Source organism: Sceloporus occidentalis, unplaced genomic scaffold (genome assembly GCF_023333645.1).
Source record: "Sceloporus occidentalis isolate IW3139 unplaced genomic scaffold, rSceOcc1.0.p SCAF_19, whole genome shotgun sequence".
NCBI lineage: Eukaryota > Metazoa > Chordata > Lepidosauria > Squamata > Phrynosomatidae > Sceloporus > Sceloporus occidentalis.
The window spans coordinates 2,210,641-2,225,391 of record NW_028316999.1 but is presented as its reverse complement, the minus strand read 5'-3'; the positions used below and the strand labels follow the sequence as shown (position 1 = coordinate 2,225,391).

General features: G+C 38.9%; 1 protein-coding gene across 1 annotated transcript; it reads right to left on the bottom strand.

The window, feature by feature from the left end:
• Positions 1-548: 548 nt before the first annotated feature.
• Positions 549-8,693, bottom strand: LOC149302298 (5-hydroxytryptamine receptor 3A-like). Its single transcript, XM_089482406.1, has 10 exons — positions 8,591-8,693; positions 7,665-7,828; positions 6,954-6,998; positions 6,158-6,267; positions 4,829-4,998; positions 3,454-3,614; positions 3,102-3,312; positions 2,555-2,836; positions 1,305-1,544; positions 549-631 (listed from the first exon to the last, which is right to left on the bottom strand). Exons 1-10 carry the CDS (start codon positions 8,691-8,693, stop codon positions 549-551), a joined length of 1,569 nt encoding a protein of 522 aa, XP_089338532.1.
• Positions 8,694-14,751: the final 6,058 nt, after the last annotated feature.

Below are 14,751 nucleotides of genomic sequence, written 5' to 3'. Positions count from 1 at the left end.
TTCTACAGTTTTAGGTATATACATATAAATAGGTGAATCACAAATTGAGAATACTCATTACACCATTATAAATGCTTTCCAATTCCTGAAGCAAAGTGGATATAACTTGATTTCTGGATGACAACATGTAGTATTTAGTATTTAGATGTTGTATACTCTGACCAGACATTTAGCCAGTGTGCTCTGTATGGTAAACTCTGTTTCACTTACCCTTTAAGATGGATACATAAAGAATATACACAGCATTGCACAGCAAATAGACTATATAGATCATAGTATCTACAGTTTATTATGATTTTTTAAACTTCTTATCTTTTAAAATTCTCAACGATAAAACTGAAACTTTGGTACATAAACCAATGTCGCATAAACTACATCCTAAACTATCAATATTCAAATATAATTAACGTCTAAAAAGAAAAAATTGTCTATGTATGGACAAAACACACATGCATATATAACATGTAACGACCAATGTGCTAATTCTTGCTTGCGTCCTCTTGGGAGAAGGTTGTGTAAAGTGTTAATGGGAACATTGTCACAGTGTGTCACATAGAGTGGACCTGTATTTTCCCAAGGCTTACACCCAACCGTAGCACAGGTGTGCAGATAACTGCTAATAGGCCTGTGCCTAGAATGTAAAATGCATATTAATTAATCTTCTAATTTAGAACTCACAGCAAGATTTCTCACTCCACAAAAACTCCATGAAACCCTACTATATTATAATGCTGGATATCATAGCTCCTGAGCAGAAATCTATATACTATTGTTCCAGATTTTAGATTTAAATAATAAGCCCACCTTCCTATAGATTATTTTGTATTACTCAACAATAAATAGCTGATCACGGCCAATCTTAAACAAAAAAGGGGGAGCAAAGACCAGAATTGAACCAGTTCAAATGTGTCATCTCAGAAGAAGATGCTCACCAGGACTTTCTTTATGTTATGGATGAGTCTGGCTGAACAGGGTAAGTACAGGGCAAATTCGGGCTTGGCTCGCTCCCCTCTACAATGTGATAATAGGATGTGATATTTTGAATGATAAACATACTATTAAATTGAAAAGGTGGAGATCACGGCACTTGATTGTAACTTTATCTGGAGAGCATGTTTCCATTGTTTTGAATGCCTTTTTTGCTCTATCCCTCATATATCTGTGTCCTCTTTATTCCATTGTGTCACTACCAATAAAGGAGTCGGCTCATTCAGCATTAATGCACTGTACATTGTCATCATTTATTCGTGGTAGTTCATGTTTATCCTTATTATTTTATATATTGTACCATACACACCACACACTGATGATGATAATGGCGTAGGATCCAATGAAGATCAGGTATAGACGATACAGCAGACAGTCTAGGACGTATCCAACTTGGACCCATTCTTCCTCCTGTTCCTTGAGCTGGTTTTTGCCCTCCATGATCTCCTTGATCTTCCGCAGGTTTTGACTAATCAATGCAAGCTGTCTCTCAGGGCCAGGGCAAAGGGCATCTGGGGGAAGCAGCTCTGGGACCATTGGTAGGACCTCTATGTGGTCTGAGGACACAAAGAGGGGACCATCTTAGAGGAAAGAATAGAATAATTATGCAAATCTATCCATATCTCTATACGTCTAATCCATTGAACATATTTGCTGTCTATTTTTTGCTACCTGTAAGGCAACAGAACATCCATCACATGTAGCCTAATCATGTTGACAGGTAGAGGAATGCATAGCCCAACTGCTTTGGATAGGGGGCAATATGTAAAGCCATAGTGTGGCATCAAGTCCAATATTAAAAACATTTTATTATTGGTTAACAATCCCTGCTAGCAACTTTGGTATGTCTGTAGACTGTTATACATTCTACATCCAGCAGCTTGGGAAATGGGTTTTGTGGAACACAATTCATAAACTCAGACTAGACAATGCAGTTTTATTTTAAATGGACTCTCTATAATTGTTGCTCCATATGTTAGTTAGAGACTAAGCCACCGAACATGGTTACACCAGACATATATGTACAAGCTAAACCAACAAGAGTTGACATTGCTTTTACATTACACAACTGAATTTGATACTTTGCTCTATTTCTAACTTGTGAAATTAGTCAAGTAGAAGACAATGACGTGTACTCAAATTACAAGATCAGAGCCACGAACATTAGGTTTGCAGGGGCAGCTACTTTGATAAGTGATATAATAGTTTGATTCTAGGAATACATTTAAAGGCACCGTTTAGTGTCCCATGCAGCCTCAGTAACAAAGAATGCATATCAACATACTTTGTAAGTACATTAAAATACATTGTCCAACCTGTTGCAGTGCTCTGCCTCCTCCATGGTGATCTACCAGCATATTAATAATAATTAATAATAATCTGTACGTATAATAATAACAATACGCTGCTTTCAGCAATGGATGGCATTATCAGGTACACACAACAAACTTTTAGATGGGCAATCACTTTGCTTCTCATTGGCATCTTATGAAACCATCATGTTACTAAGTATTTTTAATATAGACAACCCAGCCTCTTATAACTTGAAACATACAAAAAAAATCACCTGTGATGCAGAGTTTGTTATGGTAGGGGTTAGATGGTGGTGGTTTTGAGGCTTTGTCTTCGCTGCCTGGTGGTGGCACTTGGCCACTAGAAGAAACAGTGTGTGGGTTGGACACTGTAAATCGGTAACAGATAAGGCGAGCTATGTATACTAGTACAAGATGTCTAACCCAGGAAGGCACAGACCCACTTTGCAGGGTTCCACGATGCAGGACGTGGGTGATTATGACTGTCTCCAGCAGACTGAGCACCAAGAGAGCCAAACAAACAGAGAAGTAAATACCTAAGAGACAGACAAAGCAAATGAGTAGTTATGACCTATGTTTAACCAAGAGATAGTTACATAAACCAGAAATAGTCACATGTTTGTGACAAAGGTAGCCATGGAATAGAGATGTGTTTCTTAGTGGATCGTATGTGTAATAAAGATAATTCCATTAGATAGGTATGTTGTCGCTGATGTCCCTTGCACTTTATGGTCTTATTGTGCTCTTGGTACCACTTCCTAGGCAAGCATGTCAGTGGGTGGTAGGTATGTATCATCTTACCAATTAGTGGGGTGCCATTGGCGGTGCTTGGTAACAGGTCATTCATAATTAGGAGGAACACTGTATAACCCAGGAGCAAAGTCATCTTGAAGGAAGCGCGGTCTGTGCTGTGTGGGGGGAGGTAGAAGCTCAGAATATCAATCAGCATGAGGAAAGCACTCGGGATTAACAGGTTCACCACATACAGGACGGAGCGACGCCTGATCACCACCTGGCAAGAGGAAAAAAAGCATTGTGCTGCATAATAATGTAACATTAATTTCTGCCACCATGATCTTTGTACATATTTGTAATATATCAAGTCATTCATTATCCATCCATTTTTTTCCGAATGTAATCCTTTGATCCTCACCCAAAATGTAATGATATCCCACTCATCGATGCCAAATTCCAGTATGTCTGGTGTCCCTTCTATCCTCAGGAGCTCCCACTCACCACTGGTTTCCAGATATTGCAATGAGTTTCGCAGAATCTGTTCCACAGGCAAAGCCAGCCCAAGACGTACATCTTTCACTAGAAACATGGGTAACAGCATGTATAAAATATGTTTATTTGACAGATATACAGATACATTTTTGATCTTTAATGTATTTCCCTGTGTGAATCTCTTCCATTTGACAGTTAAAGAGGTTCATTGTGACTTCCTCTCCTCTAATTCCCTCCTTGACTCTCTACAGTCTGGTTTCAAACCTTCACTCCACTGGAACAGCTCTAACAAAAGTCTCCAATGACTTGCTCTCTGCCAAAGCAAAAGGTGACTACTCTATTCTAATACTACTGGATCTCTCTGCTGCTTTTGATACTGTTGATCACCACCTTCTTCTTGACTCACTTCGAGATACAGCTCTCTCCTGGATATCCTCATATCTGTCTAACCGTTCCTTCTCTGTCAGCTTCTTTGGCAAGACATCATCGCCCCTTCCACTTTCGGTTGGTGTCCCCCAAGGTTCAGTCCTTGGCTATTTGCTGTTCTCTCTTTATACTAATCAACTCATTTGGACTCCAGTATCATCTATATGCAGATGATACCCAAATCTACCTGTCTTCTCCTGATCTCTCTCCATCTCTCATGTCCCGTATTACCAATTGCTTGTCTGCTATTTCTTCATGGATGTCACAACGCTACCTGAAACGTAATCTTTCTAAAACTGAACTCATTATCTCCCCCCCACTACCTGGAGCCTCTACAGATGCACACACAGCAAGGCGTAGCCTAAGACCTGACCCAGGGCTGTATCTCCAGCTGCTTATGAAGATATTCCATCTACAATAGTAATTTACAACATTAACAATGTGTCTATTTTAATGGAAAAAAAATTGCTTTTCTTTCAAAACAAGGGCATTTCTTAATGACCCCAAACATTTGAACTGCAGTGTATATAGTGTTTCTATCTGTGAAATAGTAGATTCAGTAGAATTGTCTCCATATGGTACTTGAGTCCTATCAGAAACCCAAAAAATGCAAATATTGTGCATATTGCGTGTGTGAGCACACCTTGCCAATGCTTCTAAGAGTCAAACTACCAGGCTGGTGCCTGAATGCTTGAGTGATAACTCTGGTGAAGCTGCCCCCTTTCCATCCCTGATTACTACTGTTATTGTGTGACTCCCTGTGTGACTCCCTGGTATCCAGGTATTGCTCTAGTTCTTGTGTTATTCTCTGTCACAGAGTTCCATCTATTTGTGTACTTGTGTTTTGCATTAGTCCCGGTGTGGGCCATCAGTACCTGTGTGCATGTAAGAGCCAAAGGTCAATGAGCAGTTCTGAACATCGAACGGGAAGTTGAAAATGCCGAGGTTACAAGAGCTGACAACACGAAGCATCCGGTCATAGCGAACACGTCCTGTGTGATTGACGTAGACAAACGGCGTGCGTTGGGACTTATCCTCATCTATACTGGACAAAACAAATTATACATGCCAGTAATAAACATTTGTAGCACATCAGAGGACAGGTCTCTATTTATTGTATGTTAATTAGAATTATATTTTAAAAAAGCATATGGAAAAGTTGGACATGTAATCAGAGCCGGCCTTAGGCGTTGTGGCGCCCTGTGCGGACTACTCCTCTGGCGCCCCCCCTTCACTACCCCCCCTCTGCCCCTTCAAACTACCCCTCTCTGCCCCTTCAAACTACCCCTCCCCTCTGCCCCTTCAAACTACACCCCCCCTCTGCCCCTTCAAACTACACCCCCCTCTGCCCCTTCAAACTACACCCCCCCTCACTTACCTTGTTGCCGGAGTCCTGCGGTGAGAGCGGGAGGAATAGTCCGGCACTCAACATGAGATGCCGGCACCGCGACGGAGTCACGGAGAGTGAGGGGCGTCGAGCGGTTGCTGAGAACTTCACGAGCAACCGCTTGGCGCCCCTGCCCGGGACTTAGATTAAAGCATCGTTTGTTTTTTTTTAACTTTATTTAACATGAATGATGTTAAATAAAGTTTAAAAAACCCCCAATGTTTTAATTTAAGTCCCGGGCAGGCGCCCCTGCTACCATGGCGCCCTGTGCGGTCGCGCCGGTCGCACACCCCTAAGGCCGGCCCTGCATGTAATACTTCAATATGCATTCCTCAACCTGAAATACATTTTTAAAAAAATCACTTACCTTTACGAAAAGCTACAGCGCAACCCTCCTGCCGAAGACATCTCCTCCAAGCCTAGGAGCTGGGGAGTGGGAAAAGAGGCACGGGCATGTGCCGGATTCTGCCGGATCCTTTCATTCATTTTTAAAGGGACCATGAGGCTATTATATGCATTAAAAAGCATACCATGGCTGGGGTGTTACTTTAATTTTAAAGTTTACTGGGCTGCTCTTTTATAATTTATCACAAAGTAGGTGAGTTAAAGGCAAACTCTCCTGAAATCTCATCTCTAAACCCCATAGACTTGAAGGAGATTTCACAGAGAAGCACATTCTACTGCCCACAGCAGAATTTCTTCCAAATAGCAGGAAAAAAGTGAGGAATTCTAAAAATGCATATTTATTTGTGCCATCTCGTACATGTGTATGAGAATGACGTGTATGATATGAATGAGTAGAGCAATCAGCACTTACAATTCATAGACAATAATATCTGGTGTCCAAATGTCTTCAACTGGCAATGAGATCTTCTCTACAGAGCCACAGTTTTCTGGACTCCAGGTTAGAAACTCGTGCTGCCAAAACTAATCCAACAATCAGAGTAAAAATGAATGTACATGACAACAAGGTAGTGCAAGAAAGACATGTTTTGTATCCCTGCTAGCCTGCCTTAGGAACAAAATGCTAAAGTAATATCCATCTAACTATAAAACAATGTTATTGCCTAATTTGGATCTAATTTGGATCTAATTTCTCTTGACACCCCCATTAGAGACGAATACTGGTAGTACTTTTAGAAAATTGAAAGTAGCCCCTACCTGTCCTAGAAGTTGCATCCCTGCTGCCTCAGCTGCCCTCCCCAGTGGTCCAACATTTGAAAGTTTGAAATCAACTGAAACACAGTGGGATTCTGCAGAATTCCCCCATTGTATTTGCAAAACTGACCATGCCTTAAAGTGCATGTGATGGCTGGAGTGTGCCTTTAACGTACTTATTCTGTTAAATGAATATTATGGCTGCAAAACCTATTTAATTATCTTCTAGACCATCAAATAACTAATATATGTTATATATAATAATATTAACAACCTGCAACTATACTAATAAAACATCCTTACAATGGATTTATAATAATCTATCTGATTTCTATGGGACCACAACTGATTGGCAAAATATTGTCCCAGTACCTTTTAACTGGTTTACTATATAAAGTCCTAACCAGAGACTGATTTGCATAGAATCCACAAAAAGAGCTGTATTTGTAACTCACCAAACGCAGCCAGAGAAATGTAGTGAGAATCTGACTTTTCTCATTCTAAAAAGAACAAAACAGATGGCGGAAAATACATTATATCAGAAATCTAGAGAGGGGACAAAAGTTGGTTATAACTAAAACAATCAATCAAATGAAGTCTGTATTATTCTAAGATACTTTATTCTGAAATAACCTTTGCACACATGTTTACCAAATCAGATTTAAAACTGGGGTCTTCATTGCTATACCTGGAACACCGTCTACAAGTTCCCCATATAGCGTGAAGGAGGTTAGTTTAAAAAAAAAAAAAATTAAAACGAGGCAGTCTTTTAATTAATGATTTAAGGAACACTATAATATTTATATACCTTAAAACGGCTTGAAGAAACATTTTGATAAAATGATGGCTGTCACCATCATTCCTCAATTTACAATTAATTATATTATTGTATATTTCTACTTTTTATCATCTCCAAATTCATTAATCATTCCCTATGGTGGAAACATGGAGCTAAAATACACTACTTAGAGGAATTAAACCAAAAATACACTACTTGGAGAAATGAAAACAAAAATATATAACTTGCAGGAATTAAACCAAGGTCTAATTTATTTATCATTTATGCAGCATGCTAAGATACGGACAAATGAGACTTGATATATACATTTTCTTCTGTACTATCCTTATGAACCCCAGAAGGCATTAACACAGGTCATCATCCTTACCACTCCTAGCACCGCATAGAGTGTGAAGGAGATGTTCACACTTGTAGGCCGGCTATAATTCAACGTTGGACGGAAAGACTTCTTATCAAAAACATTCTGCAGGGATTCATATGTGGGTCCAGCTTCAGATCCTGTACACTGCAGCTCAGCACTGCCTACAGCAGCTGACAGAGAGAGTAAATTATATTATACAGGTTATTCCTACAGCCAAAATAATAACAATATTGTGTATATTTGTTTGCCAGATATCAACGAAATATATTATTTAGTATACCACTGATTAGTTTATCTTGACTGAAATCTACCAACACCACAATGCTTTGAGCACAAGCAATATGACTTGTGAGTGATATTATACTTTCTTAGGTTTAGTATGGTCTAGCCAAACAGTGACAAATATATCACAAATATAGTGGTGAATTGTACCTGTTATTTGACATATGAAATGCATACAAGATACCACGTCAAATATTACATCCCATCCCTGCAAGCCGTGTCCTCTTTACCTTATTTTTGTCTTAGTCTCTCAATTCTAATATTGTCATATTTTTTGAATATATGCTTTATAGGAAGTGATGCGTACATTCTCGGCTGTATATAAATAAAAGATAATAATAATCATAATAATAATAATTCCAAGTCATTCAGTATAAGCTATTTTGTGGTAAATCTTATCTTAACTCAGCTCAATATTTTCTCCTTTTGTAGGTCATTACTTAGAGATGATGATACAGTCCCGTGGTCCGACATTTAATTACAAAATGTGCCAATTAAGGATTTTTTTAGGCCTAAATACATGCAGCACCGGATTTGTGATTTGAACATGCATTTGGTTGTACTGCTAGGGCCGGAAGGGTTGGAAACTCATACACGTTGTGAAATAAAAATGCCATTTCCCTCTGATCTTTTAATGCAATAGGGCTTACGTATTGTTCTTATCGCCATAGAAACCCAAGAAATGCTCATGTTGATTGGAACATTCTGTTGGTTGTTATGGTGATCACTTTCCAACGGTTGCTCCAGAATCATGTTTGAAACATGACCCTCGTTGTGCTCTTTTGGTTGGTAATGCTTGTTTCCCCATTTTTATTAAAGCATTGGTATCCAGTTTAGAATTTCTCAGCGCTAACACTACATAAATTATATCATATATAATACACAAGGCATTGAGTCTTACCATACAGAAACAGTCTCCAATACACTGCGGAAAGCAGAATGGTTCCTGCTGGGTATCTTTTCATCAAGCCACCCATGAGCTGTTAGATGTGGCGTCAAGTACGTCCAGTTTTACTCCAGCTTCCTCTTGTAGTTTTCCGTAACACTTATTTGATTTTGTTCCCTAAATCAGTCTACTGGTTACCTGTGTGTGAACCATTCCTATATGACCAGTGGATCTACTTGTCTATATTTCTTGGCATATTCAATTTTTCCTATCTCCCTGACATACTTTACTTGCTTCTAGTGACTTTGTAATGTGGTATTTCTTGTTACCAACTATGAATTTATACACGGACTGTGATTCCCCACACTGTGTCCACATTCAGAAAAAAATGCCGTCTGATCCTCTAAGGGATCATTAGCAGCGGGAGGAAAGGTCATTAAAACGGCATCATTAATATATATATAATCATTTTAGTCCCGTAGGAGACCCAGATTTTACATAGCTGTCATTTCAGGAACATTATATGTAAATTCAGCCACTTGGAAATTTAAAGGTGTGAAATTTGCATTAGCAAGGTAAATGAGACTATAAAAAGACACCTGGAGCCATTATCGATACTACATGGGAAAAAAGAGAAAAAAATACTTTACGGACCCTGCAAATATTTCCTGTGTGCACAATAATGACACTATGATATGTGAGGATGGCAATTCATTATGTCCAGGACAGGTTTTCATTTGGAGTCTTTCCTTAATAAGGGGTAATTATAACTTAAATGTATGTAGACCATACCCGGGTTGCGCATGGAGACTAAAGCAATCTTAACAGCATTGTAGGCCTTAGGCAAAGCAATGCACTGGGGTACCTACAACCCCTACAAATACATTATGTACACATATATATATATATATATATATATATATATATATGCACATACACTGCCCTTACAAACACATGCCCATACACACACATGTACACTGTCCATATACAAATGCCTGCCCATACACATGAACATATAGACACACACTGCCCTTACACATGCCTGCCCATACACACACATATAAACTCTGGTTCAAGGGTTGTGACATGCCCCACTCTTCGCTCATTTCCTCCTTAAACAGCAGTGTGTCCTGCATTGTCAGCGTGACTTCTTGCCCGCAAGGGGGGCTCTGGGTAGCCGGAGTCATAAAGTCCTCAGGTATAATGTAGACAAGGTAGCAGAAAGAGGAGTTGATCGTGCCAATGAACAGAATACTAGCCAGACCTCACTGAAGATGCCACTTCCAAAAAGACATTCTGAAGAGAAACCTGTTGTCTGCGTGTCTGCCTTCCAATATCCAAAACATTAATGTATGTTATTCCAACCATCTAGACAGATTATCTATTTGCACAGGGGATGCATAAGGAAAGGATAATGGCTGCAACTTGATCCATTTCATTAACCTTAGTAATTTAAGTTTTGTAATTTCAATTTAGTAACGTTTCACAGTAATGTTTTGTCATACTCTACTACAAGAGTTCTCATGTTTGAGCCTCCTCCTAATATATTCCTTAAAATATAAATTTAATAGGGTTTTTTTTTATCATTCAACACACCTTTGGTGTGGGCACATTTGGCATCAGTCCTCAGATTGGCCAAGACATTCCCGACAACACATGTGCCATTAGCAAAATGGTTGAATGTGGGCAGAATATGTCCCTAATTTGCAATCTGTAGCCAAGGACATAGCTAAGGGGGTTATTGTTTAACCCACTCTGCTCTCTGCTGCACACTTTGAGCTGATAGGGAGCGAAGAGAAAGGAGAAAGGAGTCTTATTTACAGTATGCAGACAACTGTATATTACATGCTCCAAAATTCTCTGACTATGCTCACATTTTCCTTTGTCTTCACAGTCTAGCTTATTTTACTTCCACTTCACTTTCTTTTGAATTAAAGTAGTACAGGCTGAGGTGTGGAAAAACCCCAGCAGGCAAGAGACAGGACAGGGTATTTTGTAAGAGATGCCATAGACTGGAGGTAAGAGCTGGTTGGTGGATAGCTTGAGCTGAGCTTGACCCAAACATGGCTTGGTGAGTTGTAGACCAACTGAGATGGACTTGCCCAAAACACAAGTAAAGTCCCCATGTGTGTTCTGGCAAGAGAAGTTTGGAGCAGCTCAGCCCTGCCTCATACTTCTCTTAAGTCAGGGCCTAGCCAGATTTAGTGCTATACAGTGAGGTCTACTTATACAGCACTTGCTTTTTTGATTGCTATGTATATGTAAGAACAGCTACTTAATTACCATATACTACACTGGTATTTTAATGGCTAAAAATACACATAAATAAAAATTGCAACTGGAAACTTCAACTGATGCTTCAGCGTCCTTATTCCAACTCGATCATTATAATACGGTCTTCAGATGCGAGACTTGGATGTATGAATGGAGTCTCACGTGAACATTCAAGCAATGCAAGAAACCTGACCTAATTAAGAGAAACCGGCAACAAACATTCTGTAGCTTTTCCTGCATTTCCACTTCAATCTCGACGGATGTGTTTAAGGATGGACTAGAGCTTTGATGAGGCTTGCAACCGGGAAGAACCAAAACCAACCTCCTGCTTATTATTATCTTTTATTTATATAGCACCAACAATTTATGCAGCTCATCGTACAGTACATATATATATATATTCAAGGGCAACGACGAGGCTAGAAGACAGACAACCAATACATTAGGTAAAGAGGGCCCTGCCCACAAGCTTACAATCTAGAGATATCGCTCCTATTATGTTCTTAACAGAAAAGCATACACTGGCATTTTTAGCCATCAGGCTCGGAGGAAAGTATAATGTAATTGTTAAGCTTTCAAACAAGGTGACAGTGGGTTGAGACCTTCACCCAAATGTGGATCTGATGAGAGTATTTTATTATTGTAGAGTGCCTGCGTTTGCCCCTGGAATTTCCCACCAAGATCTAAGCACCGATGCACCGTTCAGTCCTTCGAGCAACAAGAACTTTCTTTAGCCCTAGGAAAAAAGAAAAAAGGTTTGGCACACTGACATTGCAGAGCATAAAACCAGGTGATTTTATAACTCATGGGATAATGAAATTATATGAGGATCCTTATCAAAAGACACACTGGCGTACAGACAAAGAATGACAAATTACTGCATTTCACGAAGTAAACGATAGATACAAAAGTATAATTATTTCTGCTTAATCAGCAATCATATTTTTATGCAGGCATTATATTTACAATCATATCACTCTACTTTTAAGTAGAATTAAATTACCAAGTTCTTTTTATTTTAGATTACATTTTATGCCTCGATAAATATAATTAATGATAGCTAACACTTTCGGATTCTTATTTTATTGTAGAAAGTTTTAGGGTGCCCTACAAAAATTACACACAACCTCATGGCACAGTATCAAACAAATATATTTATATATATATATATATAAATTATTAATGCTATTCACTCACATGCTTTAGAACAGATCATTGTTTTTTGTTTTGTTTTTTAACTTTGTTTTTAGACCGTTTAGGCAATTCTCAAAAAGTTACTCCAATAAGATAAGACAGACAATTAAGCCTTTCCTATCTTCAATTTATTCTGTCATTCTATAGATTTTATCTGCCTATTTAACATTATTGTCAGTGATACTTGTATGATCTGCTCTGTTAAATTCTGGGTAAAAGAAATAAGAGAAGCAATAAAAGCCCAAGCTGCTTACAGTAAGGTGTTGGGTTGTACAGTTAGAGGCATTAATAGCAGAAATTGAGAGATGGTTATCTTACTTTAGAGATCTCTTGTCAGGAGGATATAGCTATTCTAGAAACAGTTACGAAGAAGGAATACTAAAACAGTGAAAGCTTTACAGGAAGAAAAAGTTTCACAAAACAGTAAAGGATGTTAACAAGAACCCAAATACATTTCAAAGGCAGATCAATGTTAAGACTAAAGGGACTCCAGAGAACACGTTTCCACTGCTCCCAAGTGATCTTCAGCTTGTGTGCAGCTGCTCGGCCCTGGAAACCCCTTTCATGAAGCTCCCGACACACAGGGCTTGTGCTGATGCTGCTTCCAGGGGCTGGTTGGAACTTTGCAGTGACAGATGGCAGACAAGACAGGCAATTTTTAAAATATTTTTTGTTACACCACTTCATGGCTAAGCTGTTACTCCTCGACGCTGCCACTTCACAACAATAGTACTTAGAGGACTGGGCAGGGGAAACAGGTTTTAAACCCCTGCATATGTATAGGCTAATATAATGTGACCGTAAAAACAAACAAGAGTGACATAACATATGGCCAAGAACAAATTTGACTTGAAGTTTTAGGCCTAAATGTGCCTGAAGAGCAGTGATATATCCAAGTGTTACATTAGGGCCAACAAATACTGTATAAATTCATAAGTTATATTCCATTTTTCTGTCCACAGGGGAAAGATCATACATGCTGTCACTGCCCCCCTGCCAGTGAAAATACCCGAGACTAATCTTATGTTTTCTTACCCTTTTCCACAGGTAGATTGGAAAGACATAGCGGGTGATAATGGTGCAGAGTTCTTACCACCACAGAAAACAATAGAATGGACCATGAACTATGGTGTTAAAACCACTTGAATTGCTCTTTATAAGTAACTCTTACGGTGTAATCTCACATTACGACAGAAAAATGCAATTTGCTTAAAGGTAACAGCGTTCCCCTGTCTATAGCTGAAAGTATAGAAGGTTAAAGTATAGCCTGCAAAACGAAGAAGACAAAAAGGAAAACAACATGTATGCACAATTAAGCATTTAAAGGGGGTTTATCAATCTGTTTAATTCCTTTTCAGAGGCTTAAAAGTCCACGTCAGAATTAAAAAAAACAATCCAAAACTGAAAAAAAAAAAATCAACACTTACTTCCTACCCCAGTAGATAGCCTTAATACATCTGTCACAGCCACAGCGGGGTGACCACAGGTCGTGGCCAAGACAGAACGCAATCGGTTAAAGGAGCACCCAAATTTTACGTTCTGGGATGGAATTTTATTGAACCTCGCTGCGGAAGCTTTACTTTATTGGCCTACAGCCAACAATGAAAATTAAAGCGTCTGCTTATGAAGATAATCCTCATTATGTTATTGCTTGAAGACATATTAGAGGCCAATATGTGTCTTAGCAAAGCCACCAAGTTCCCAAACATGATGTTCAAGCAAACGATAATGAGAGAAGGAGGCGAGGAAGAGGAAGTTAGCGAATCTTACTCTAAAATAGTTTCTTAAAAACAATCTCACACTTTCGGAAATAAACCAATTAAAATCTGATAAAAACCAGACACGGTGATTTGCTTGTCCGTAATGAAGAATCCGCAGCTTTGTAGAACATGGGCTAGAGATCAGACTGTGCTTCTTCTGTGATAACACAAACAATAACCTGCCCTCTTGTGTTCCTCAAGTATTTGACAGGAGTGTGCAATTTAAGTCAGGTTTGTGCCTTTACAGGAGAAGCAGCAGCATTTCAATGAGTTTTTTTTAAACAATGCAAAGTTTACCATATAAATGTATCAGACTCTATATGAATAACACAAGTAAAACCTCTAAATTATCTAGAATGTATAATGATGCACAGAGTATCCAGAGTCCATTCCAAAAATGTACTTCCAGGAAGAAAAAAAAAAAAAAGTGTAGGAGGTATTTATATATATATATATATATATATATATATATATATATATATATATATATATATATTCACACACACCAATTGGCACCTCTCTGTATCTTGAAGCATGGGCAAAGTTCTCTTGATGGGGTTTGCAAGTTGCCCCTCCTGAGTATTATTGGGGAGAGAGGACTTTACTTGCCCCCTTCCCAGTGCAAAAATTCCTTGCGCTCCTCTCTGTCCTGATGAGAGCAAGGCAGATCCGGAGCCGGTTAAACAAGGTTCGGCAG